The sequence below is a fragment of the Myxocyprinus asiaticus genome, chromosome 49 (assembly GCF_019703515.2).
Source record: "Myxocyprinus asiaticus isolate MX2 ecotype Aquarium Trade chromosome 49, UBuf_Myxa_2, whole genome shotgun sequence".
NCBI lineage: Eukaryota > Metazoa > Chordata > Actinopteri > Cypriniformes > Catostomidae > Myxocyprinus > Myxocyprinus asiaticus.
The window spans coordinates 13,018,252-13,043,201 of record NC_059392.1 but is presented as its reverse complement, the minus strand read 5'-3'; the positions used below and the strand labels follow the sequence as shown (position 1 = coordinate 13,043,201).

The window sequence follows — 24,950 nt, the reverse complement described above, 5'->3', positions numbered from 1 at the left end:
ATGATTTTCCTTAAGTTTAACCCCTTACCCAAACCCTAAACCGTGATTTTAATAAGTAAATATCTTTTGTTTACCACGGAATAAGGAAAACATCATTATTTTTTTTTTTTTATTGTATCGATTAAACAAAATATCTTTGTTGATTGGTTGGTCTCTATAGGAATAAAAGTCATACCTTTTCTCAAGAGCCCAGTTGTACTAATATCTTAAGATTTCATCTTGTATGAATTATTACGAGTTATCATGAGACAATGTTGGAGGTTTTATTTGAATACTAAACTCATGATCTAATGACGAAGATGGAGTTAGGAACAATCTCATTGGTTGTACAAAACATATCTGATAGGCTTACCAGTGCAGCCGCTATTCGTAACATTTAAAGTCACTATAAAATGGCAAGTTCGTAACCCACATTGTGTATTAATAAATGGAACATAAAAAGTCTTATTGGTTCTAACCACTGCTTATACAAAATCCTGAATTTGCACCAGATTCATTCATGCCTTTTTTGTATGCTATTGTGTATGTTTGAGAGAGATCATAGCCAAATTCCTGGCCATAGAATTCGCATATGCTCCTTTAACAAGCTGATAGTTTGAGCTTGTGTTCTCACTTTTGCTCATTCTTTTACCTACAGCCATGTTGTTTTAATAAAACTTACATTCTGGCCACATTTTGACATTAATCCTCTTGGTTTCTAGTTTCATATCTTCCCACTGTTTTATTGTGACTCTTTTTTTGTTGGTATAAAAACAGGTCAGGAGAAATCCAGATTCATTCTTTCTTTCTTTCTTTCTTTCTTTCTTTCTTTCTGTCATCAGGCAAAACCATTGCTGATGTACTCTGTAACGTCTAAAAGCTGTTTTCTCTGCCTTCCAATCCACGCTTCCTAATCCAGTATTGGACAGCGATGGATTTTGCTTGGCCTCACAATGGAAGCCGTCGTGCTAAAACTCCCAGAGATACTCTGTGTGGCCATCCGATTTCCCGGCATTCATTGGGGTTTAAGACTGGTTGAAAGCCTCAGATATGAAGGGCAAGAAAAAAAAGGGATGTTCTCTCAGGTGGTTTAATGAGGGTGTGACGAAAGCACCAGCACTAATCCAAAACTCATCCCTTTGTGACCAAAACTTTGCTGGGAGGTGAACCTGCTAAACCTGAGCAACTATCCATCCTGGGAATTCTAGCTGTAGTTATGTGGAGATAAGGCTTTGATCAGCCTTGCAGAACTGGCCAGGAAGGAGAGATGGATTTTCAGAGAGTGAGAACACACAGATACACACACATTCGCCCAGCACCCCTCGAGATCACAATGACACTTCCCTTCCTCCCACTCTCTGGTGATCCTCATCTATTCATGTGCCTTTTCGCACTAAATATTTCACCAGCGGATGATTATTTCATGTATGTCTCTATCCCCAGCCTGTCTGCAAGGATGCCAGCGGAAAACAGTTCCGTAGGCACCTCGGAACCTGCCAGCACATCTTTCTCGACATCTCTTTCTCCCATCAATTTAAAACACTAGGCCAAATTCACAAAACTGTTGCGGCACTTTTATGTGCTGTATTTCAGCGTGAAAACCACCCGCAATACAGTTTAACCAGGTGCTAAATCTGCTGAAATAGCGGAAACACGGCTAAAGGCCCAGGTATACTTCGTTTTTCCACGTTCTGGAACGGATCGTGACTGGCCGACCATGTTGCCTTTCTTAGCATACTTTTCTGACCGCGAACAAATAGGAATGCGTTCAATGCATACGCACTACGCAGCTGCTTTGTGACACTCTTGTAGTACAGTCAATGGCCAGTGCATGCACAGACAACACGCACAGATGAGGGTCGCATATGCAAGTCAAGAAAATCTAGGTGGTGCACGTTCAAGCCGCGCTGTGCAGATGACGCGATTTGCACGCGACGAAATCCGCAACGTGGACACCCGAAGTATACTTTGGCCTTTATTGCAGTGCAAACATGCCTAGTTTCTATTTAAATTAGGTTAATTATACATTCTGTCTGCCTGACACAATTAATATTGCACAAATACCATTGTTGCACCACAAATATTGCTTTCAACACAAAAATTTCATATTTGATAAGATCTCACAGGTGGTAAATTATATTCTTTTTTCCTTTTTTTTTCTTTTCTCCCCTTTTCTCCCCAATTTGGAATGCCCAATTCCCAATGCGCTCTAAGTCCTTGTGGTGGCGTAGTGACTCGCCTCAATCCGGGTGGTGGAGGATGAATCTCAGTTGCCTCTGTGTCTGAGACTGTCATTCCGCGCATTTTATCACGTGGCTTGTTGAGCGCGTTACTGCGGAGACGTAGCGTGTGTGGAGTCTTCACGCTATTCTCCACAGCATCCACGCGCAACTCATCACGCGCCCCACCGAAAGCGAGAACCACAGTATAGCGACCACGAGGAGGTTAGCCCAACGTGACTCTACCCACCCTAGCAACCGGGCCAATTGGTTGCTTAGGAAGCCTGACTGGAGTCACTCAGCACGCCATGGATTCGAACGTGCGATTCCAGGTGTGGTAGTCAGTGTCTTTACTTGCTGAGCTACCCAGGCCCTGGTAAATTACATTCTTAAGAGTAACAATCTTCTTATTATTTACTGTTTTCATTAAATATAAATTTCATTTTCATCAATTTCTTATTATTGACTGCCTCATCTTAGTGTGTTACATCAGAGAGACCTGCTTTAAAGATGCTGTGTCAAGTTAAATGCAGTTTAACTTTGGAAAAACGTGTCTCAAAACCCCTGCATTTTGCTCCATTCTGTTGCGCTTCATCAAGCTGTTTTGATCGCAAGAACATGTCTGTGTGAACAGCCCTCTTATTGATGAAAGCATGCATCCCATTTCTGCAGTTATATACAACTTCGATAGGTGTTTGTTTTGCACAAATATTTGCAAGCATATTGTACCAGAAGTAGGTGACACATATGCGCATCCACATTTTTACATCAACTTGCTCGTTATATTGAGTTCACCTTTGTGGCCGTAGTAGCTTTCATTTTATGTCATTATTAATCGTAAAAGAAACGCCTAGAATAGTTGCTACAAATATTGTGGTAAAAAGTAGTTTTTTAAATATACCATAAATAACATATAGTTCAGAGAAAACTTCTGTGTATCTGCAACTCTGGTGACCCCGAAGGTTGAGAATCTTTGCTTTAGTGAATCAGGTGATAAAATAACACAGTACATGCAATCAGCTGCATGATTCATTCTTAGTAAATTCCCTCCACTGCGCCCAAAATAGCAACTCCAGCAGTGATAGATGATCAGAGCTGGCGATTGGGAGAGATTTCATTTCTCACCATTGTTATGGGATCTGGTTGCCTCTCTCTCTCTCTCTCTCTCTCTCTCTCTCTGTCTCTCCCCCCATGACCTCTCTCAGAAGATAATCTCCAGTAATTCTAGGCTAGCCTGTTGCAGCTCGTCTAAATTGTGATTGACTAGGCGCTGTCCCACATGGCTCGCTGTCTGTGTTTCCACCAGGCCTCGCCCACTTCGCCCAGATTAACTGGATCAGTTTTGGATTTCAGGATTCCCCCTCCTTCTGTCTGACACCCAGTGTCTAAACAGACGCTGTAACACAGGTTTCCTCCGTGTGTTTGTTTGCGGATGCGCGTTTGTACGTGTACACATGCGTTTTCATCTGTGCGTGTGTTTTGCATATTTTGTTGACTCCCCTCCATTTCATACAGTCTGAATAACCATCTGTTCGTCATGATGAATATGTTATATAATCGATTTTTTGATTCAGAACTAATGCAACGATAGAGGTTTTATGCCATCATTAAATATTATCAGTTATTAAGACAAGCATAACTAGTTATTATTAAGACAAGCATAAATCCTTAAATCTTAAGGCTCCAGTATACTTCGGTTTTCCGTATGACGCAGATTCTGTCATCAGCACAGTACGCGTGGACAGTCCACGAATGCGCATCATTGGTGCATGCACTTGCCGTCGACTGTGCAGTCATTGTGCATGCATCGAATGCATCTATATGGGCTTGTAGCCAAAATATTACACTTTGAAAGGCCATGCACGAGACAGAACGGCACGAGGAAAAACCCTAGCCTTATAGTGCACTGGATGGTGTTGGCTTCGCATTTCAGTTGAACGGAAAACCTTGGATGTCAAATGATTGAACGAATTGTTAATTCAAAACTTCTCTGACTGATAAAACCCAAGCCTTAAGTATTCAACTTTAGTGTGTAATTTGATGATACCGCAAAGTATGTGGCTTGTTGTGGAGAGGTGTGCTTTTACTTTTCTAAACAGTCGGATTTATGATTTTCACCTGGTGGATGATAAAATGAGCAAAAACATCTTGGGGACATACACTATATTGCCAAAAGTATTCGCTCATCTGCCTTTAGACGCATATGAACTTAAGTGACATCCCATTCTTAATCCATAGGGTTTAATATGACGTCGGCCCACCCTTTGCAGCTATAACAGCTTCAACTCTTCTGGGAAGGCTTTCCACAAGGTTTAGGAGTGTGTTTATGGGAATTTTTGACCATTCTTCCAGAAGCGCATTTGTGAGGTCAGACACTGATGTTGGACGAGAAGTCCTGGCTCACAGTCTTCGCTCTAATTCATCCCAAAGGTGCTCTGTCGGGTTGAGGTCAGGACTCTGTGCAGGCCAGTCAAGTTCTTCCACACCAAACTCGCTCATCCATGTCTTTATGGACCTTGCTTTGTGCACTGGTGCGCAGTCATGTTGGAACAAGAAGGGGCCATCCCCAAACTGTTCCCACAAAGTTGGGAGCATGGAATTGTCCAAAATCTCTTGGTATGCTGAAGCATTCAGAGTTCCTTTCACTGGAACTAAGGGGCCAAGCCCAGCTCCTGAAAAACAACCCCACACCATAATCCCCCTCCACCAAAATTCACAGTTGGCACAATGCAGTCAGACAAGTACCGTTCTCCTGGCAACTGCCAAACCCAGACTCATCCATCAGATTGCCAGATGGAGAAGCATGATTCGTCACTCCAGAGAACGCGTCTCCACTGCTCTAGAGTCCAGTGGCGGCGTGCTTTACACCACTGCATCCGACGCTTTGCATTGCACTTGGTGATGTATGGCTTGGATGCAGCTGCTCGGCCATGGAAACCCATTCCATGAAGCTCTCTACACACTGTTCTTGAGCTAATCTGAAGGCCACATGAACTTTGGAGGTCTGTAGCGATTGACTCTGCAGAAAGTTGGCGACCTCTGCGCACTATGCACCTCAGCATACTCTGTCATTTTACGTGGCCTACCACTTCGTGGCTGAGTTGCTGTCATTCCCAATCGCTTCCACTTTGTTATATTACCACTGACAGTTGACTGTGGAATATTTAGTAGTGAGGAAATTTCACGACTGGACTTGTTGCACAGGTGGCATCCTATCACAGTACCACGCTGGAATTCACTGAGCTCCTGAGAGCGGCCCATTCTTTCACAAATGTTTGTAGAAGCAGTCTGCATGCCTAGGTGCTTCATTTTATACACCTGTGGCCATGGAAGTGATTGGAACACCTGAATTTAATTATTTGGATGGGTGAGCGAATACTTTTGGTAATATAGTGTATCTAGGAACCAGAATATCTTAGAGATTTTTTGACGTGGGCCAGTAAGCAACCAACTAGCAATCCTCCAGAACACCCTAGCAACCCCCAAAACCAATAAGAACGCCTTAGCAACCACATTCCCACCCACATTACCCTAGCTTCCTAGTTAATTAAATTCTTCCAAGGTTACATCAATATTAGATGTTTGCTAATGTTTGATTTCTTGTGATATAATATGATGAAACTGTATCGCCATGTTGATGTTGAAACCCTGCCCTGATCTTCTGCGCTCCAGTAAGTCTCACGAGGTTTACACAGTGTTCAGTATAGTTACTCCACACACACACACACACACACACACACACACACACACACACACACACACGCATGCATGTTTGAATGAATGAGAGTTAGCAGGGATATGATGACATCCCCCTCCCCATCCACACACACACGCGTTGTGTACTGAACTCATCCAGTCAGCTGTGTGCCTGCAGCTTAATTACTCAAAAGCTCACAGAGTGTCTGACCTCCACCGTTAGCCTAATTGAAATTTAATTGAATTTTGCTTGTGTAGACTAATTAAGCTCCTACTGAAACCACCAATCTTCAGCTGCTTGCCGGACACCGTGATTCAGAGAGAGAACCTGGGATGATGGAAAGCCCGGAGGAGAGCAGGACAAAGGCGGCCATTTTAGAAAGCAGCTGACAGAATGGGAAACGTGTTTAAAAATAGCTATGGAAAGGACTTTGGTTCTTAATGAGAAGGAGAGGTAGATGAGGGTACATTACAATTAGCTCAGAATGAGTAGGTCTCGTAGCTAGGCCCTGGAATCTGCACTTTTTTGTAAATTTTTTGCAAAGATTTTGGAGGAAAGTCTGCTAAATCCTGCAAGACGTATTTGAATACTTCATAAAATCAAAATTGTAGTTTTGTGGCTTTTAGCCAAGTTCTGTTAGCTTTGAGGCCATCTAAATTCTGGTGTACTACCTAAAAGATGACGAAATTATCTTTTAACAGATATACGCATTTAAAATGTTCGGCCTTTCTCTTCTGGGAAAACGGACCAAAAATATTGATGACTCACCTTGCACAAATGGCCATATCCATAGTTTTGTCCAATAAAATGCTCTGCAGAATGAAAATGCCCCTCCCCCTAATACTTCTGGCTAGCAATAGCAAGAGGCAAATCATAGATCATGGCGGTGGTATAAACTAAAAATTATTGGCTATTTTTATAAATAAAAATGTACGAGCCTATAGATATGTCCAGCCCCAACTTCCTGTTTCAACAGAAATGCAAGATAGAAAACTGCACACATCATGCCATTTCATGAGGATATTAAATATAGTAAAATGTGTTAAACAGAGCTGAGAGTTCTACACACTTATTGGTAGCTGAAATCATTTTTAAATCAGCCAAATATAATATATTTGCTCAAGTTAAGGATTTGGTGTAATATGAACGATTGTTAGTGTTAGTTCTTTATAGGCTGGTTACCACCTGCGAAACTGTGACATTTAGATGGCAACCCTCATTCCATGGAAACTCTCGCAAGAATGTATTTGCGGCTATCAAAGGGAAAGGCAGAGTGTAAGGTTAGGTTCTTGCGAGAAAACGACCCAAAGGAAAATGAACAACTTCCTTCTCTTCAACATGGAAATAGGTATAATTTTAATTCAAAATAAAACTATGCTCTGGTTCCAATTAGAAAGGACAGGCAAATACATTTTCTTAAGCAGCAAGCTCTCCGGTGACTCTTGGGAAAACAACACGTGTTTTTAAATTTTCTCTTCTTCCTCTCCAAAAAGGCATGTAATGTTTGTAGTGAGGCCAAGGTCAAAGATAATGCGGCAGGAGCACTTTTTCAATTTCATCTGAATGAGTCACTTTTGATCTTACCTTTTGATGTTAATTAACTCAGTCAATCACAGAGAGATGGTTGTTTACGATTTAATAACCCACCCCTCATCCCTCTCTCTATTGGTTCCTCAGGTACCTCTGCAGCCTGGACAGTCGTTTAAGTTCACAGTGCTGGAGACTCTGGACCGCATTAAAGAGGAGTTCCAGTTCCTGCAGGCTCAGTACCACAGGTAAGCTATTATGTGTTAATTCACTCATCTCAGCATGTGAAAAGCTTTGGATTATTCATGAATCTCTGCCCACAGTCTAATAACAGGCTGGATGTGTGTTGAATTAATGTTAATATGTGGCATAAGACAATATGACATAAACAATGTGATGTGTGATCTGTTAAAAGATGTGTTCACATTAAACCAGTGGAGGTCAACAAGTCGCTGTACTGTTGGTTGCTTGTAGGCGTTTCAACTCAACTGTATCAGCTTTGGATAAATGAATCATGAGGCAGATCACGAGAGCTCTACTGTCTGCACTCCCATTGGTAGTCACTGCATCATGTTGCTGTACAGTTAAACTTCAATGATATTGTATCGCAAATGGTCTCTGCCACTCATGTCATCTTAAATGGCAAAATCTCAATGAAAGTGAATGACTTTCGGTCACTTTGTGACCACAAATCACTGTCAGTGTAAAGTTAACATGATGTCAGACGGCAGAGGTGGGTAGAGTAGGCAAAAACTGTACTCAAGTAAAAGTACAATTACTTAAAAAAAAATTACTCAAGTAGAAGTAAAAGTACTAACATAAATAATTACTTGAGTAAAAGTAAGAAAGTATCCAATTAAAAGAGTACTCAAGTAGTGAGTAACTCGTTACTTTCACAAATGACATAATGAATGTTAACTCCCCTACATAATACACATTTAACATGTATTACAGAATTATTTGTATTATTATTATTAATGGAAATTCTATATTATTATTATTATTATTATTAATGGAAATTCTGTCATCATTTACCATCATGTTGTTCCAAACCCATATGACTTTTTTTTCCATGCAACACAATAAGCAGATGTTAGACAGAATATTGTATGGACCAAAAGAGCTGAGAAATTCTTCTAAAAATCTTAATTTGTGTTCAGCAGATGAAAGAAAGTCATATACATCTGTGATGGCATAAGGGTGATTAAATGATGAGAGAATTTTTATTTTTGGGTGAACTATCCCTTTAAGGGCTCTTGTCAGATCTGGATGAATTTGTCATTAAGAAGAGAGGTTTGGAAACCTTTCTAGTAATTATTACAGTGAAAACGAGAAAATGCCCCACAGGGACGTTATATATAATGCTGAAATATAAACCAAAGCAAGATCATGCTTTATTAATGCCTACTTTCGCTATTTCATAGCTTTTAAAGTCCTGCGTGGATTCTTATTTCAGTGTAGTTACAGTTTTCAGTGTCGATAGAATTTAGATCATTAGTTCTGTACAGCAGTACCTCCGCTCTCTAAATGCAGAGTACACAGCCTGCGTAGGGCACCAACCCCGGTCGTGGAACACTCGCTGTGTCAGAAACTGCCCCCTATCCACTATATAGTGCACTATTTCGGGTGTCCGCTATTTTGTAGGAGTGTCTGAATTCTGAGTGAGCCACTCGTTCCTTACTTTTGTTCACTCATTATTACCCACAATGCACTCTAATTTCGAATGTACATTTGATGTACACTCGACAATGGTTAATTGCCCACAATCCACCACAGGGAAGACTTACGAGCTGGGAGTTTACTGCTTCCTTCACTCCTGCAATGTTTTATTTCATGCTGAATGTATTAAATTACTTTTTGACAAATCATTACTTGATTAACATAATAACATATAGAGAGGCAAAACATACAGATACATTTTAAAATGTGCTCATTATTTATATTTATACAGAATTTTGCCATTAAGCTGAAGATTTCTTTATTTACTAAATAATTCACTGAGGTGATATTATTTTAACTCAGGAGACTGCACACAGTGGAAATGATAATTCTGTGGATGATTTAAATATTTGGTTATAACATGTAGGTTATGATAATTTGGTCGGATGAGGGCGCGGTGCACCCAGAAACGCTACCAAGCTTGTTTTGGAGTTTATAGATACTAATGTATAACAAATAAATACAATAATGTACTTATAAATACAATAATGTGTTTACTCTTTATATTAACATATACAGTATATTAAAAATGATAAACAGAATGAAGATTTATTGTATTAATATATTATTTAATAAGAATAATTAGTAGTTCATTAATTAGTTCATATGTGACATTGTTTCTGTGACAGCACCTGAGCTCCGACGCTCGGTGTATACGTCAGCATCTGAATTCACTCACTCATTTCGTTCACTCACTGCTGAGATATAGTGCATTCACTGCCATTCACTAACTTCAATAATCTCTCAATAAATTACACATTAACTAAAATTAAACCCAGTAATGTAAGGACAGGAACACCGCCCATTGTAAAGTACTTTTTTTTTTATTAGAAATTTACTTGAGTTAGAGTAAAAAGTACCCACTTTTAAACCTACTCTAAAAGAAAAACGTTTCCCCCAAGAAGTTACTCAAGTAAATGTAACGGAGTAAATGTAGCGCATACTACCCACCTCTGCTCTATGGAGGTAGGTAAATGCAGGCATTTCTTCTGTAGCTACGCAGGTTCGATTTTGTGCATTTTTGCGGTTCAAAATGTGTCAGACTGCAATTCATAACACAACGCAATTACACATTGCAGTCTCAGTGTTGCCGCAAGATGTATGAACTTTCCGCTATATAGAGTTTTCTCTTTCAAGCCAAACAGTAGTCAAATGTTCAATTGAAAATTATAAATTTTTTATTTAAACATGTATGAAACATAATAGATAACAGTGTAAATACAAAATGCTGTACAATTTTCTGTGTTTAGTCAGTTTAGGATATTGCATTGCTTGAAGTGTGTTTTTTACGGAAACAGCGTTTTCACAACGCAAGTTTTTCATATTAAGCGCATAACTTAGTTCGAGTTCACCTGTTCATTTGTTTCATTTTCTATGCAGATGTAAGTTGTAATATTACATATACACTTACATGAGCACTTTATTAGAAACACCTGTGCACCTACTTATTCATGCGATGATCTAATCAGTCAATCGTGGCAGCAGTGCAAAGCATAAAATCATGCAGATATCAGGGTCAGGACCTTCAATTAATGTTCACATCAACCATCGGAATGGGGAAAAAAAGGTGATCTCAGTGATTTTGACTGTGGCATGATTGTTTGTGCCAGACGGGCTGGTTTGAGTATTTCTGTAACTGCTTATCTCCTGGGATTTTCACGCACAACAGTCTCTAGCTCAGGGGTCGGAAACCTTTTTGACATGGAGTACCATTTTTTATTTTCCTGGTCAATGGCTGTGCTGACAAAAAAACAACCAAAAAAAAAAAACCATGCAAATGTATGAGTCCACTTCTGAAAATGTTTCTATTTTGAATTTTTCTAATGTAATCGTTTATTTTTTTTATTACAAATGATGTTATCAGCATAACAGTTTGAGTGCAAATTTTGTGCAAAACTCGATGATTATGATATAATCATGATCCTGCATGTGAATTTTCACGGAGCGTCTTGTGAAAGTGCTTTAATGAAAGAAAGCCTGTCCTTTTGTACAAAATGAGTTAACACAGTTAATGTCACAAATTTGCTTATTTGATTACTGATCACGAGTCAGTAACACTGCTCTATTGCCCCCTTGAGTTTTGAGGTTTGTTAACACCACAGTAATATAGGAACACACATTAAGCATGGTCAACCGGATCACCACGTGTTGGCAGTGCGTTGGCCAAGAACTCATATTTTAACGACTAACTAATATGAAGTGCTAATGCAAATAAAATGGTTTTGTGCAAAACATCGTTCACGTACATAACTAAAAATGGACAAATGCAGTCTCAAATTTCTTAGTGAAGTTTCTTCCGTGTTTTTCGCAGTCTCAAACTGGATTGTGAGAAGCTGGCCAGCGAGAAGACGGAGATGCAGAGACACTACATCATGGTAAGTCCGATCAACCTACGGATTGCCACATCCGCTGTATGCTCCAGTAAACACTCACCTAGCATGAAAGCCCGTCTGTGTTATAAAAGAGAGAGATTGTGCTTGATTTCATGTTTCAGGGTGTTTCGTTAACCTTAGGACACGTCAGCTGGATTACGATAGGGGTTGGCGGAGATGAAAAAGTGGGAAGAGAAGGGAGGAATGTGAGAGAGGGAGAGATAGAGATGAGGATGGAGACAGCAATAGAGAGAAACAAAGATCAAGAGAAAAGGAGGACGCAAGCACAGACATGTAAATAATGAGAGGGAACCGAGATTCAGTCCTTGCAGAGAGAATATAACCCAGGAGGCTATATTTAGCCGGCTAGAACGGCTATGTTCTTTAAGACTTGTTTCAACGGCCTTCCCATTTATTTTCATGCATTTATAGTCACATTTCTTTCTTTACAGACTAGACGGGGCATGTTCTTTTTGTCTCTCTTTAGTGAATGATTTATTGTTGATGGGCATGAAATATTTTACAGAGCTAATTTGTGATGCCGAATTAGCCTCCTTGTTAAAGAAAGCAGTTGAGATGGTGGATAGGACGTTATTCAGTAATGTTATAGACCTTTAGGATCAGATCTGTTGTGCAGTTGTTAGTACATGTGCCCCTGAGATATTAAGTCATGGTGCTCCTGTGAGATATGCAGGTTCGTAACTGGTCTGTGACATGTCCTAATTACATTCCTCCTCTATCAATCGGCACAATCTAGGGCTGAGCGATTAATCGAAATAAAATCGAAATCGTGATATCACGTAGTGCGATTGTCAAACCTCAAGCACATTGATTTATTTAAATAAATATTCTGGAATGTGCCTACTGTATCTGTGCAGCTGAATGAGGCTAATGAGCTATAAGCGGTATATTTACAGCACTCTGTTTTCACTAATTGGACATTTTCATAATTTAAAATATGCTTGACCACTAAAAGTTACGGTCCAAATCTAAAGTAACCTCACTACACCAGGTTTTTTTGTGGAGAGAAGAGAGTCTTTCTGCAGTGTTCTGCCAAAATAAAGACTTATGGGTATAACTGGACAGCATAGCAATGCTGTATGCAAGTTAAGAAATAATTACATAATGTTTTATGACAATAAAAATACTACTGATAACAATAAATAATAATTATTAATATACAAAAATATATTTCTGAAATAATTTCTTAATTTAATAATAACTTATTATTGGGTTCCTAAAATAATTATCAAAAATGTGCTGAGACCCACACAGTAAACAGATATAATGTGAAGGTGTTTTTTCACCTCTATGTTTCTCTGTTTCACTGTATTTTTTTGTAATTATTAAGTCATTTTTTTCTTTCTTTTTTTTTTCAATTATCATTTTTTATTGATTCATGGACATAAAACAAAGAAAAAACACAACATATAAACATTGAATCAACATTTAACATTTAACCCCCACTATTATCCCTCCCCCTCCCCAATCACCAGCCCCACCCTGACCCCCAACGAACACCCCTGTGGTCACAAATAAGAATACACACACAAAAAAAAAAAAAAACAGAAAAAAAAAAGAAAATATAATGATCATATATAATTAAAACTAAACTACTCTCTCCACAGCCCCTCCCCGAGAGTCCCCCAGAAACACTAAGCACTTGCCCCATTTCCTATCAAACATATTCTGACGCCCCCCCCCCCCCCCCCCAAGCCTTCTGCTTAACCCCTCCTCGAAAGCAGCCACCCTCCCCATCTCCACACACCACTCCGGAAATGAGGGCACTCCATCCGACTTCCATCCCCTTAAAATAATTTGCCTGCCAATTGTAATGCTGGTCAGAACACAATTTTTTATGTGTTTATCCCCCAAATTTATGACTGCCCCATTGCCCAAAATACCGAGTCTGAGGCAAAATGAAATCTGAGTGCCCAAAAAGTTACACATAATACTCTGAATCTTCAACCAAAATTCTTGGATTCTCTCCATCTAATTATTTAGTCTTTTTTTTATTTTTTATTAAGGACTAAAGTGTAAACACCCTTTCTTGAACAGTATTTATATTGGCAGTAGAGTGTGTTTGCCCACGACTTACTGTAATTTTGATCAAAAGGAAACACTTTTATATACACCAATCAGCCACAACATTAAAAACAGCAAAAACAGCATCTCAGAATAGCATTCTGAGATTATATTCTTCTCACCACAATTGTACAGAGCGGTTATCTGAGTTACTGTAGACTTTGTCAGTTCGAACCAGTCTGGCCATTCTCTGTTGACCTCTCTCATCAACATGGCATTTTGGTCCACAGAACTGCCGCTCACTGGATGTTATTTGTTTTTGGCACATTCTGTGTAAATTCTAGAGACTGTTGTGCGTGAAAATACCAGGAGATCAGCAGTTACAGAAATACTGAATCCAGCCCATCTGGCACCAACAATCATGTCACGTTCCAAATTTTTTTTCCCCCATTCTGATGGTTGATGTGAACATTAATTGAAGGTCCTGACCCATATCTGCACTGCTGCCACACGATTGGCTGATTAGGTAATCTCATAGATGATTGTTGGTGCCAGACAGTCTGGTTTGAGTATTTCTGTAACTGCTGATCTCCTGGTATTTTCACACACAACAGTCTCTAGAATTTACTAAACTAACGAAGTCTACGGTAACTCAGATAACCGCTCTGTACAATTGTGGTGAGAAGAATATCATCTCAGAATGCTGTTCTGCGATGCGGGTTGGCGCTGTTTTTGCGGCACAAGGGGGACCTACACAATATTAGGCATGTGGTTTTAATGTTGTGGCTGATCGGTGTATATATACATATATATACAGTAGATATATACTAGTGGCCAAAAGTTTGGAATAATGTACAGATTTTGCTGTTTCAGAAAGAGATTGGTACTTTAATTCACCAAAGTGGCATTCAAATGATCACAAAGTATAGTCAGGACATTACTGATGTAAAAACAAATAGCACCATCACTATTTGAAAAAAGTAATTTTTGATCAAATCTACACAGGCCCCATTTCTAGCAGCCATCACTCCAACACCTTATCCTTGAGTAATCATGCTAAGTATGGTACTAGAAAATCACTTGTCATTATATCAAACACTGCTGAAAGCTATTTGGTTCATTAAATGAAGCTTAACATTGTCTTTGTGTTGCAACAGTATGCAATAGACTGGCATGTCTTAAGGTCAATATTAGGTCAAAAATGGCAAAAAAGAAAAAGCTTTCTCTAAAAACTCGTCAGTCAATCATTGTTTTGAGGAATGAAGGCTATACAATGCTTGAAATTGCCAAAAAACTGAAGATTTCATACAAAAGTGTACAGTACAGTCTTCAAAAACAAAGGATAACTGGCTCTAACAAGGACAGAAAGAGATGTGGAAGGCCAGATGTACAACTAAACAAGAGGATAAGTACATCAGAGTCTCTAGTTTGAGAAATAGACACCTCACATGTCCTCAGCTGACAGCTTCATTGAATTCTACCCTCTCAACACCAGTTTCATGTACAACAGTAAAGAGAAGACTCAGGGGTGCAGGCCTTATGGGAAGAATTGCAAAGAAAAAGAAAAACAAAAAGAAAAGGTTAGAGTGGGCAAAGAAACACAGACATTGGAAAACAGATAATTGGAAAAGAGTGTTATGGATTTTAACCCCATTGAGCTTTTGTGGGATCAGCTAGACTATAAGGTGCGTGAGAAGTGCCCGACAAGACAGCCACATCTATGGCAAGTGCTACAGGAAGCGTGGGGTGAAATGTCACCTGAGTATCTGGACAAACTGACAGCTTGAATGCCAAGGATCTGCAAAGCTGTCATTGCTGTACGTGGAGGATTTTTTGATGAGAACTCTTTGAAGTAGTTTAGTAATTTTTCACATTATTAATGTCCTGACTATACATTGTGATCAGTTGAATGCCACTTTGGTGAATAAAAGTACCAATTTCTTTCCATAAGAGCAAAATCTGTACATTATTCCAAATCTTTGGCTGCCAGTGTGTATACATATATATATATATATATATTATGTATATATTAATAATCATATTGCAGTTCAAATGGCAATCGCAATATATTTAAAATAGTGCTGTCAGTTGATATATTTTTTTTAATCGTGATCAATCGCATAATGTTTTTGTAGTTAATCGCGATAAATCACAGATTTGAAAAGTGTCAAAATTTGACACTATATTAACTTATTTTCTTGTCAAAATTCAATTATTTCCATCTTAGGAAAGAAAACAAAACAATATGTAGCAATATAATGTTTTATTAACATGTTCCAAACAAAAGCCTTCCACAATATAAAGACAATGCACTAAAATATCACCAGTTCAAGTAACGTTAAATGTTTCCCAAGGTCTAAGTGAGAGTTTGACTAATTGAAGTACCCACATAAGTTGCATATTTATTGCAATGGGCATTAAATCTCTTAAACTCTCATCCTCCACAATATTAATGTGCTGGTAGACTGTGGCTATCCGCTTTATTACAGCAATCGTGAAGCTGGGTTCATGATTTGTGTCAAAGACTCCGGGTGGACACATTACAGAGGTTCTGCCCTTCACACCAGTGTTTATGCTGTATTAACGGTAAATGTGTTAATCGCGATTAAGAAAAATTAATGCGTTAAACTTTTTTAATCGCATGTGTTCACATGGTAATTCTGACAGCTCTAATTTAAAAATAATTGCTATTACATTTTTCCAAATCATTCAGCCCTACCACTATCTATCCAATAAAAGAAACTCTTTTAACAATATAGTTCATGTCAAAGCCATGCTGCATTGGTTAGCCATACTGGTTAGATACTTCTAATATATTGAGCCAAGGTGCTAATGTGGGAGATGCAGGTTCGAATCCAGCCTGCAACGTGTACTGATTACATTCCACCTATGTCAGTTTACACTATCCAATTAAGAGAAAAACATTTTAAAACATAGTTCAGGTCAAAGCCGTGGTGCACTGGTTAGTGTGCATACTCCTTAGATATTGAGCCAGGGTGCTCTTGTGGGAAGTGCAAGTTCGAATCCAGTCAGAACGTGTCTCAATCACATTCCTACCTTTCTCAATAGATTTTATCTATCCAATAAAGCAAAAAAATTTACAGTTTAGTTAAGGTCAAAGCCATAGTGCAGTAGTTAGCACACATACTCCTAAATTATTAAGGCAAGGTGCTAATGTGGGAGTTGCAGTTTTGAATCCAGCCTTCAGCATGTCCCTAATACATTCCAACTCTGTTAATCTCCACTATCCAATTAAGTGAAAAACATTTTGAAATGTAGTTTAGGTCAAAGCCATAGTGCAGTAGTTAGCGCACATATTCCTAAAGTATTAAAGCGAGGTGCTAAGGTGGGAGTTGCAGTTTCAAATCCAGCCTGCAACATGTCCCAAAACATTCCACTTCTGTCAATCTCCACTATCCAATTAAGTGAAAAACATTTTAAAATGTAGTTTAGGTCAAAGCCATGGTGCACTGGTTAGTGTGCATACTCCTTAGATATTGAGCCAGTGTGCTTTTGTATAAGACACAGGTTTGAATCCAGTCTGAAACATGTCCCAATCACATTCCTACCTTTTTCAAAAGATTTTATCTATCCAATAATGCAAAATATTTAACAATGTAGTTCAGGACAAAACCATTGTGCAGAGGTAAGACATACACTCCTAATATATTGAGTCAAGGTGCTAATGTAGGAGACTCAGGTTCAAAACCAGCCTGTAATATGTCCTGAATACATTCCACCTGTCAAATTCCACTATCCAATTAAAAGAAAAACCTTTTAAAATGTAGTTCAGGTCAAAGCCCTTGTGCACTGGTTAGTGTGCATACTCCTTAGATATTGAGCCAGGATGCTCATGTAGGAGATGCAGGTTTGAATCCAGTCAGAACCTGTCCCAATCACATTCCTACCTTTTTCAGTAGATTTGATCTCTCCAATAAAGCAAAACATTTAACACTGTAGTTCAGGTCAAAGCCATGATACGCTGTTTAGTGTGCACACTCCTTAGATATTGAGGCAGGGTGCTCGTGTGTGAGATGCAGGTTTGAATCCAGTCTGAAAAGTGTCCCAATCTCATTTGTACCTTTTTCAATAGATTTTATTTACCCAATAAAGCAAAAATAAAGCCATATACTCCTAATATATTGAGTCGAGGTGCTAATGTGGGAGATGCAGGTTCAAATCCAGCCTGCAACATGTACCGATTACATTCCACCTATGTCCATCTCTATTATCCAATTAAGCGAAAACATTTTAAAGCTTAGTTCAGGTCAAAACCGTTGTGCACTGATTAGTATGCATATTCCTTAGATATTGAGCCAGGGTGCTCATGTAGGAGATGCAGGTTGAAAACCAGTTAGAACCTGTCCTTATCACATTCGTACATTTTTCAATGGATTTTATCTATCCAATAAAGCAAAACATTTAACAGTGTAATTCAGGTCGGTGCAGTGGTTAGCACACAAGCTCCAGAGATATTGAGCCATGGTGCTTATGCTTGAAATACAGGTTCGAATCTGGCCTGCAGTGTGTTACAATCCCATTTGAAAAATATTGTTCAAGTTAAAACCATAGTCTCATGGAAGCTTCCTGTCAATTCTACTCTGTCATCTTCAATTAAATCAGTGTCTCTTTGATTCCTTGTTGTGAACTGACTGGTGTCCAGCTTCTATACACTCTGCACTGTTGTGCAAATATCAAAATATTTGTGGAATTTTAGAGATGGACCATTTTCATTAATTACACCTAGACCAATATTTTAATTGGTTGTTTTGTCATAACAGAGCAGTTACACGGTATGATTCACTTCTGTCTTGCACTATTTATTGGGTTTTTGAGTGTGGGTGTGTTATACCCAGGGTCATGATCTGGCCTTTAATGAGTATCCTTCTTCATGGTCACTGTTTCCCATGTGTGCAGTCTAGAATGCCAAGAATGGAGCGATAGAGCAAAAGATAAAGAGAAGGAGAGACCACTACTTTTTGCTGTACCCCCCTCCCCCCACCACAAAAAACCCCCAACTCATCCATCTGATTTAGACAGACTCTTTCTGCTCTCCTCAAGAACATTACTGTCACAGATTGCCCTCGCTCATACATAGAGAGAGAGAGAGAGAAAGAACGTAAGGAGAGATAAGCAGCAAAGAAGAACAAGGAGAGAGGGGGGTGGTTGAAATAGTAGAGTAGGGAGGATAAAGGCTGATAGAGAAGATGAAGAGGAATAGAAGCAACAGAGTGAGTGAGAGACAGTATAAAAGACAGCAGGAGACAGTGCGATGATGAAAAGATGAGGCCAGAGAAAGAAAAATAGAGGAGAAAGAGAGAAGTGAAGGATAGAAGAGAAAGAGGGGAGAAGGGAAAAACGAGGAAGGGGGGAAAAGGATGAGATGCATTTGAAAATGATTACTCCTCCGTAAGCTAAATGTTTGAGTGCTGTGTGAGTGAAACAAATAGTGAGAGAGGGGACGAGATAGAGAGATTGACGAAATAAAGAGAGCAGTGGGTTTTTAACGAAGAAAAAAAACAATCGCAGGCAGATGGACTAATGGATTGCTCATGTTTTAAGAGAGTTTTAAACTTATTTCTGAGCTGCAATGGGAAAAAAAAGACATTTCCAAACCAAAAATAAATCAAATGGCAAAAAAAGACACTGCAATGTCACTGCAGTGCATTAAAGGTGCTACATGCGATTTTTATTTATTTATTTTTAGGATTGCTTTGACAGATATTGCTGAAATAGGTTCAGGAGACATAAATATGAGAAACAGGAAAAAAACAAAAGTCTCCATTTGCTTTCCATTTAATCCTTGCTGCTAGGAGAAACAATTGAGTTATTACCGCACATATAGATATATTATTACAGTGATGTTTCACATATTATATCTATTTGTTTGTAGTATTTCAGTTAATAGTATTCCTTTCCCATACTCATCATACTTGTTATCTCATTATTTTTGGTTTTATTCAGTTCGAAATTCAATTTGATAATTTGCTTCACCTATAATTGCATTCTTACGAATTGGCAGTCTATAAATCATTGCTCTGGTTTTGCCAGGTACCTCGTAATTCAGTCTCGGATTTGAGAAGAGCCGTCAACATCAACATCACAGCCTTCGTGACTTTCTTATAATGTCACTTTAATGTCTCACTTGAAAGAAGAAGAACTACAAAGAAGCAAATTATGATTCAGCTCTTTTTGCAGCTTATGGCTGATTGAAAGTATGTCACTGCTGTAATAAGACAATATGAATGTCTCAATACTCAACTTCATTAGATGTCAGCAGTTTAGAAAATTCATCCATATTTTCATCCATATTTTAAAGAAACTTCCCATCTTGTTAAGGATTATATCCAGTATCACATTTACTCTACAGGAGTCAATTTTCGCCTGTATTTTAAAAGGAAAAGTGTGTAATTTCTGTGCCAATAGCTTCTCCAAAAGTAAATTAAAAAATAATGACTGTTGTCAAGCAGGTTTCTGGTATATATCGCCTGTCTGTTTAATTGAGAATGTGTATGTGCATTAGCTGGACTTCTCTGAAATATGTTATTTGATTGTGATCATGACCAACTGTTTTTTTTCCCATTCAAGTACTGTAGATAGGAGTATAAAATAGCTGCCCAGAGGCTTTACAAACATGGCCTCCGAGTGACCTGACTTGACTTTGTTTTAACAGAATAATTTGCATTACCTTTAAACACTTTAGATTGAAAAAGATAACTGGAAACTATTGGAAACCAATGGAATTTTCAAATCACTAAATACAATGTATGAGGTACCAAACTGATATGAAACAGCTTGCCTGGCATGAAATGCGTGTGTTCATATTGTCGCATGTTCCCTTGTCTTTTTAACATTGTGTTCTGATAAGGGAGGGAACTCTGCAACCATTAGCATCAAAACACAGTTAAGCAAACAGACTTAGTAGATTAGCACACATGTTCCATGTTAAATATTAATTGCTTAAGTGAGTCAAAGGTTCGAATCTGTGTTTATTGATCCTTTTAACCCCTCTTTTTCACTATAGTTTATCCACTTTTATTGTCACTCAGAAATAGCAGAATTGAGGGAATCAGGTTGAGCCTTATTTTTCTAGGTTTAAATGTTAGTAATTCATTTTTAATTACTAAATATTTGTTAATATTATAAATATTAGAGTTGGATTTGGCCTATAATTACAGTGTTTGCAGGGCAGCACCGTATTTATATTCCTCAGACATTCTATTTTTATTAGGGCTGTCAATCAATGTAAATTTGAATCGAATTAATTATATGATACGCCAGTTAATCACATATAAACAAAATTAGCTGAAAAATGCCCCTAAATAAAGAATTCAGTAAATAATCAAAATAATAATCAATATAATATGAAATAAATATAATAATATTGATTTACATTAAAACAATAATTCTATATTAAAATCAGATCATTCAAAGAAAATCGTTGATTAGAGCATACAAAAGTGCCTTTAGAAGTCAATATGTTGTTTGGTTTTGGAAATCAATGACCTACAGTCTACAGCGAGCCATTTTACAATTGAGTTCATCAATCTGCCCAATTACTGTAGATATAAGAGATGTTTTCACAGGACTCTTTCTGCATTCAGAGTGTACACATGCATCAGACATATGTTTTTGTAGCGTCTCACTGTAGTTGTATCGCATTTCACTGGTTTTCACTCTCTAGCCATAGATGGTACATTTTAGGATGCTGTGTCAAGTAAAATGTAGAAACTTAAAAAAAAATAATCTTGATACCCCTACACTCTGATGCGGCATTTCGTTTGCGCAGAACCAAAGCCTAAAACCTAAAACTTTAACATCATTCTTTTATTGCCTTGTTGGTAGACTTGGGATCGATGCCTTTTTCACGCATCGATAATCAGAAGACTTTCCCGATGATTGTCGATATCAGCCTCAACATTAAAACCACCTGCCTAATATTGTGTAGGTCACCATTGTGCCGCCAAAACAGCGTCAACTCGCATCTCAGAATAGCATTCTGAGATTCAATTCTTCTCACGACATTTGTACAGAGCGGTTATCTGAGTTACCGTAGACTTTGTCAGTTCGAACCATTCTGGCCGTTCTCCGTTGACCTCTCTCATCAACAAGGCGTTTCCATCCACAGAACTGCCGCTCACTGGATGTTTTTCTTTTTTGGCACCTTTCGGAATAAATTCTAGAGACTGTTGTGTGTAAAAATCCCAGGAGATCAGCAGTTACAGAAATACTCAAACCAACCTGTCTGGCACCAACAATCAGGCCATGGTCCAAATCACTGAGATCACATTTTTTTCCCCATTCTGATGGTTGATGTGAACATTAACTGATGCTCCTGACCCATATCTGAATGATTTTATGCACTGCACTGCTGCAGTGGCTGATTGGCTGATTAGATAATCGCATGGATGATTGTTGGTGCCAGACAGGCTGGTATTGGTATTGTGGTGAGAAGAATAGCATCTCAGAATGCTATTCTGAGATGCAGGTTGGCGCTGTTTTGGCAGAACGAGGGGAACCTACACAGTATTTGGCAGGTGGTTTTAATGTTGTGGCTGATCGGTGTATATCAGGATTTTATTTAGATATAAATAGGGTTGCTCGTTGCACAATAGTCTTTGTCTTTTCAAATATATTTCTCAACACAACTTTGGTAAAGTGTGAGCGGCAGGGTAAATTAAAGGGGGTCGCACACCGGACGCATCTGGTGGATGACATGGCGCACTCTAAAATTCGTAAAAACTATTTTCTACAAAGATACACGCACTGCCAACACTCAACGTCAAAATTCTGCAGTGCCACGGAGCGCAACTTGCATAGTTTTCCATTAAATTTGACCCAAATCATCATCAAAAGACAAAGATTATTTACTCTAGCCATCACTGGATGATATATTGTGCATATATATCTTCATATCCTGCACAATGTATTTTCAGTTACAAGTATGTCTTTTGTGGTTTGACAGCTTGAATGAAAGACAAATTCAAGGCTACATACAGAGAAATTGCATAATAAACATCACCATTTCTAATCGTTCAGTTTGCGCAGTTACACCAGTTTCATACACTAATCTGCAAACTCATCAACGTCACTTTGTTCATTCTTGAAGTACAATAACCTTCGTAATTTTGGACTGCCATCTGCTGTGCCGCATCATCTTGTCCTGCGCGTGTGTGAGACCCTGTGCTTTTCCTACCCGCCACTCGGTTTTAGTAAATGTTATATCACCCCCTTGTGGTCTCCCAATGCTATTACGCCACACTATTAAACAGAAGGCCAATTGAGTGAATTGTAAAGCACAAAAATTAGGCTTCTAATTTAAATATCAGCCAATTTTAATATATCGGTCCCTCAAAAATATATTGATAAAATAACATACCAATCAGTTATCGATATATAACTATTTATATATCCCTATTTGTTAGCATGTTATTAGAAAATCTAGTAAAAAATCCCCTTTTCTTAAGAGCTTATTTTTGTCTGACAGTACAGAGGGTGGCTATATTTATACCAATCAGTTCAATTGTAAAAATTGGCCTGTTTTGTGTAAATGGGGTCATGGCAGATGCGATGAGTCAGAAAGGGCAGCCCAGTGGAAACTATATCTTATCAGTGTTGTCCGTCTAAACTACTTTATCAGATGTACAGGAAGAGCCAATCAATGTGTCTGGGTTCAAAAGACCACAGCTGCATCTAATACAGTGTACATTCACACAAACACACAAAAAAGCTATAAAATGTTTCAATTTGTGACTACTTCTACTGAGAACTAAGCAATGTAATAATGCATTATCAGTGGTCATCTCTATAGCCCTCTTGAATATGTTTGCATTTGAGGTTCCTTAATACACAAAACGCTGTCTGTTTAGCCACTGACTGTGAACATCAATGTAGCAAGGCAGCTGTCTCGGTTTCAGTCACAGCCAGCATATCTACAAAGATTTCAGCATTCAGAGCCAAGTGTCCAGCTATACAGCAGGATATGTGCAGAAGCGACGGATGGCAAACAGCTGCTGAGTTGAACCAGGGGACACCCAGTACATTTTGCCCCTCGTTAGACCGGCTAAGACTAATACACACATGCACACGGACACACACACACACACACACACTGTGACTGGCAGGAGGAAAAGCTTTGTTGAACCTCTGCCGTGCTGAGCCCTGCTACATCCGCCACATACCGTGCGCGATCTGCTCCAGACAACACACAGAGGGACACAACTCGAGGGATTACACACACATACATTCGTGGTGTAGAATAAGAATACACTGACGAGAGAGAGATTATATAACAATGGGCCGTGGCGAGGGAAAACCGTGCTAATATTAAGCTATTATAAATTAAAAACATCAAAATCCTGATGACATCTGGAATAACGCAATCACAATAACCATTATCATGTCACAGTGAAACTTGTCCACCCACTTTAGGAGCATATACAGATTTATCACTCTGTGAATTCAGATATAGTAGTTCGAAAGTTCTTCAGCTGAAATCGGTCTGTGTTTACCATAATTCGAATCACTGCCTCCAGTGGCCAAAGCTGGAAGTGTTGTTGAATGTTTAGGAATGTTTCCGGGTCAGCTCCAGTTTCTGGGTGAAATGTCCACAGAGTGGCGCCAATAGCGAGTCGTTTTTAGTTGTAAATTATGTAATACAGTCAACGGAAATGTGTATTTTATGAACTCTGAGCTCTAATCCAAACCCCAACCCTAAACCTAACCACCAGTGGAGTAGAAAAGGTCATTTTAGAGCGAAAATACAACCTCAGAATCGTGCTCATCATTGTTTATGCAAACGTGATTACTTCTTGATTTCAATGGGACCAGAACCTATGTCTCTGTGGTTGATTAGTAGCGCTAGAGGGAAATGTATACATGCTTGAATTCGTGCAAAAATGTAGGCAGAATGGGGTCGATTTTAGGGTACTCTTTTGAAAGCAACGTGTTGCTATCCCATGTGATAATGTTGGCATACCAGTTTACCTAAACATGCATTTTAATTACATTTATGTGTTTTGCAGATTTATTTATTTATTTATTTTTAAAAGCTTACAGTGCATTTTTGGAGTACATTTATTCGTAATAATGTTTCCTGGGAATCAAACCCATGACCTTTACAGTTGAGCTATAGGAGCAAAAGACAATATTGATACTATGCTCTCTGTGTCTGAAATCCATACTTCTACATTTATAAAATATAACTGAGAAGGCTGAAAGACACATTATACAGACTGAATTGCTTTGAAGTGAAAATTAGCTGCAGGTGTCCTGTCCCTCATTTAAATGTCCCTCTGCCAGATTGCCTGTGTTTCTCCCAGTCACTCAATATTTCCTTTAGGGAGACTTTAGAAAAAACAACTTGCTGCTTAAACAATTTCAACTTAATTAAACATCTTGTTAGTTGTGCTG

General features: G+C 38.6%; 1 protein-coding gene across 3 annotated transcripts in view; it reads left to right on the top strand.

The window, feature by feature from the left end:
* LOC127438571 (transducin-like enhancer protein 4) overlaps window positions 1-24,950 on the top strand; it is an 82,744-nt gene that overhangs the window by 4,248 nt on the left and 53,546 nt on the right. For 2 of the 3 annotated variants that reach the window (XM_051694244.1, XM_051694243.1), the window contains exons 2-3: window positions 7,573-7,670; window positions 11,453-11,516. In XM_051694244.1, coding sequence (XP_051550204.1) covers window positions 7,573-7,670; window positions 11,453-11,516 — 162 coding nt within the window. The remainder of the gene's footprint in view (window positions 1-7,572; window positions 7,671-11,452; window positions 11,517-24,950) is intronic. The other variant, XM_051694245.1, reaches the window with a different exon arrangement.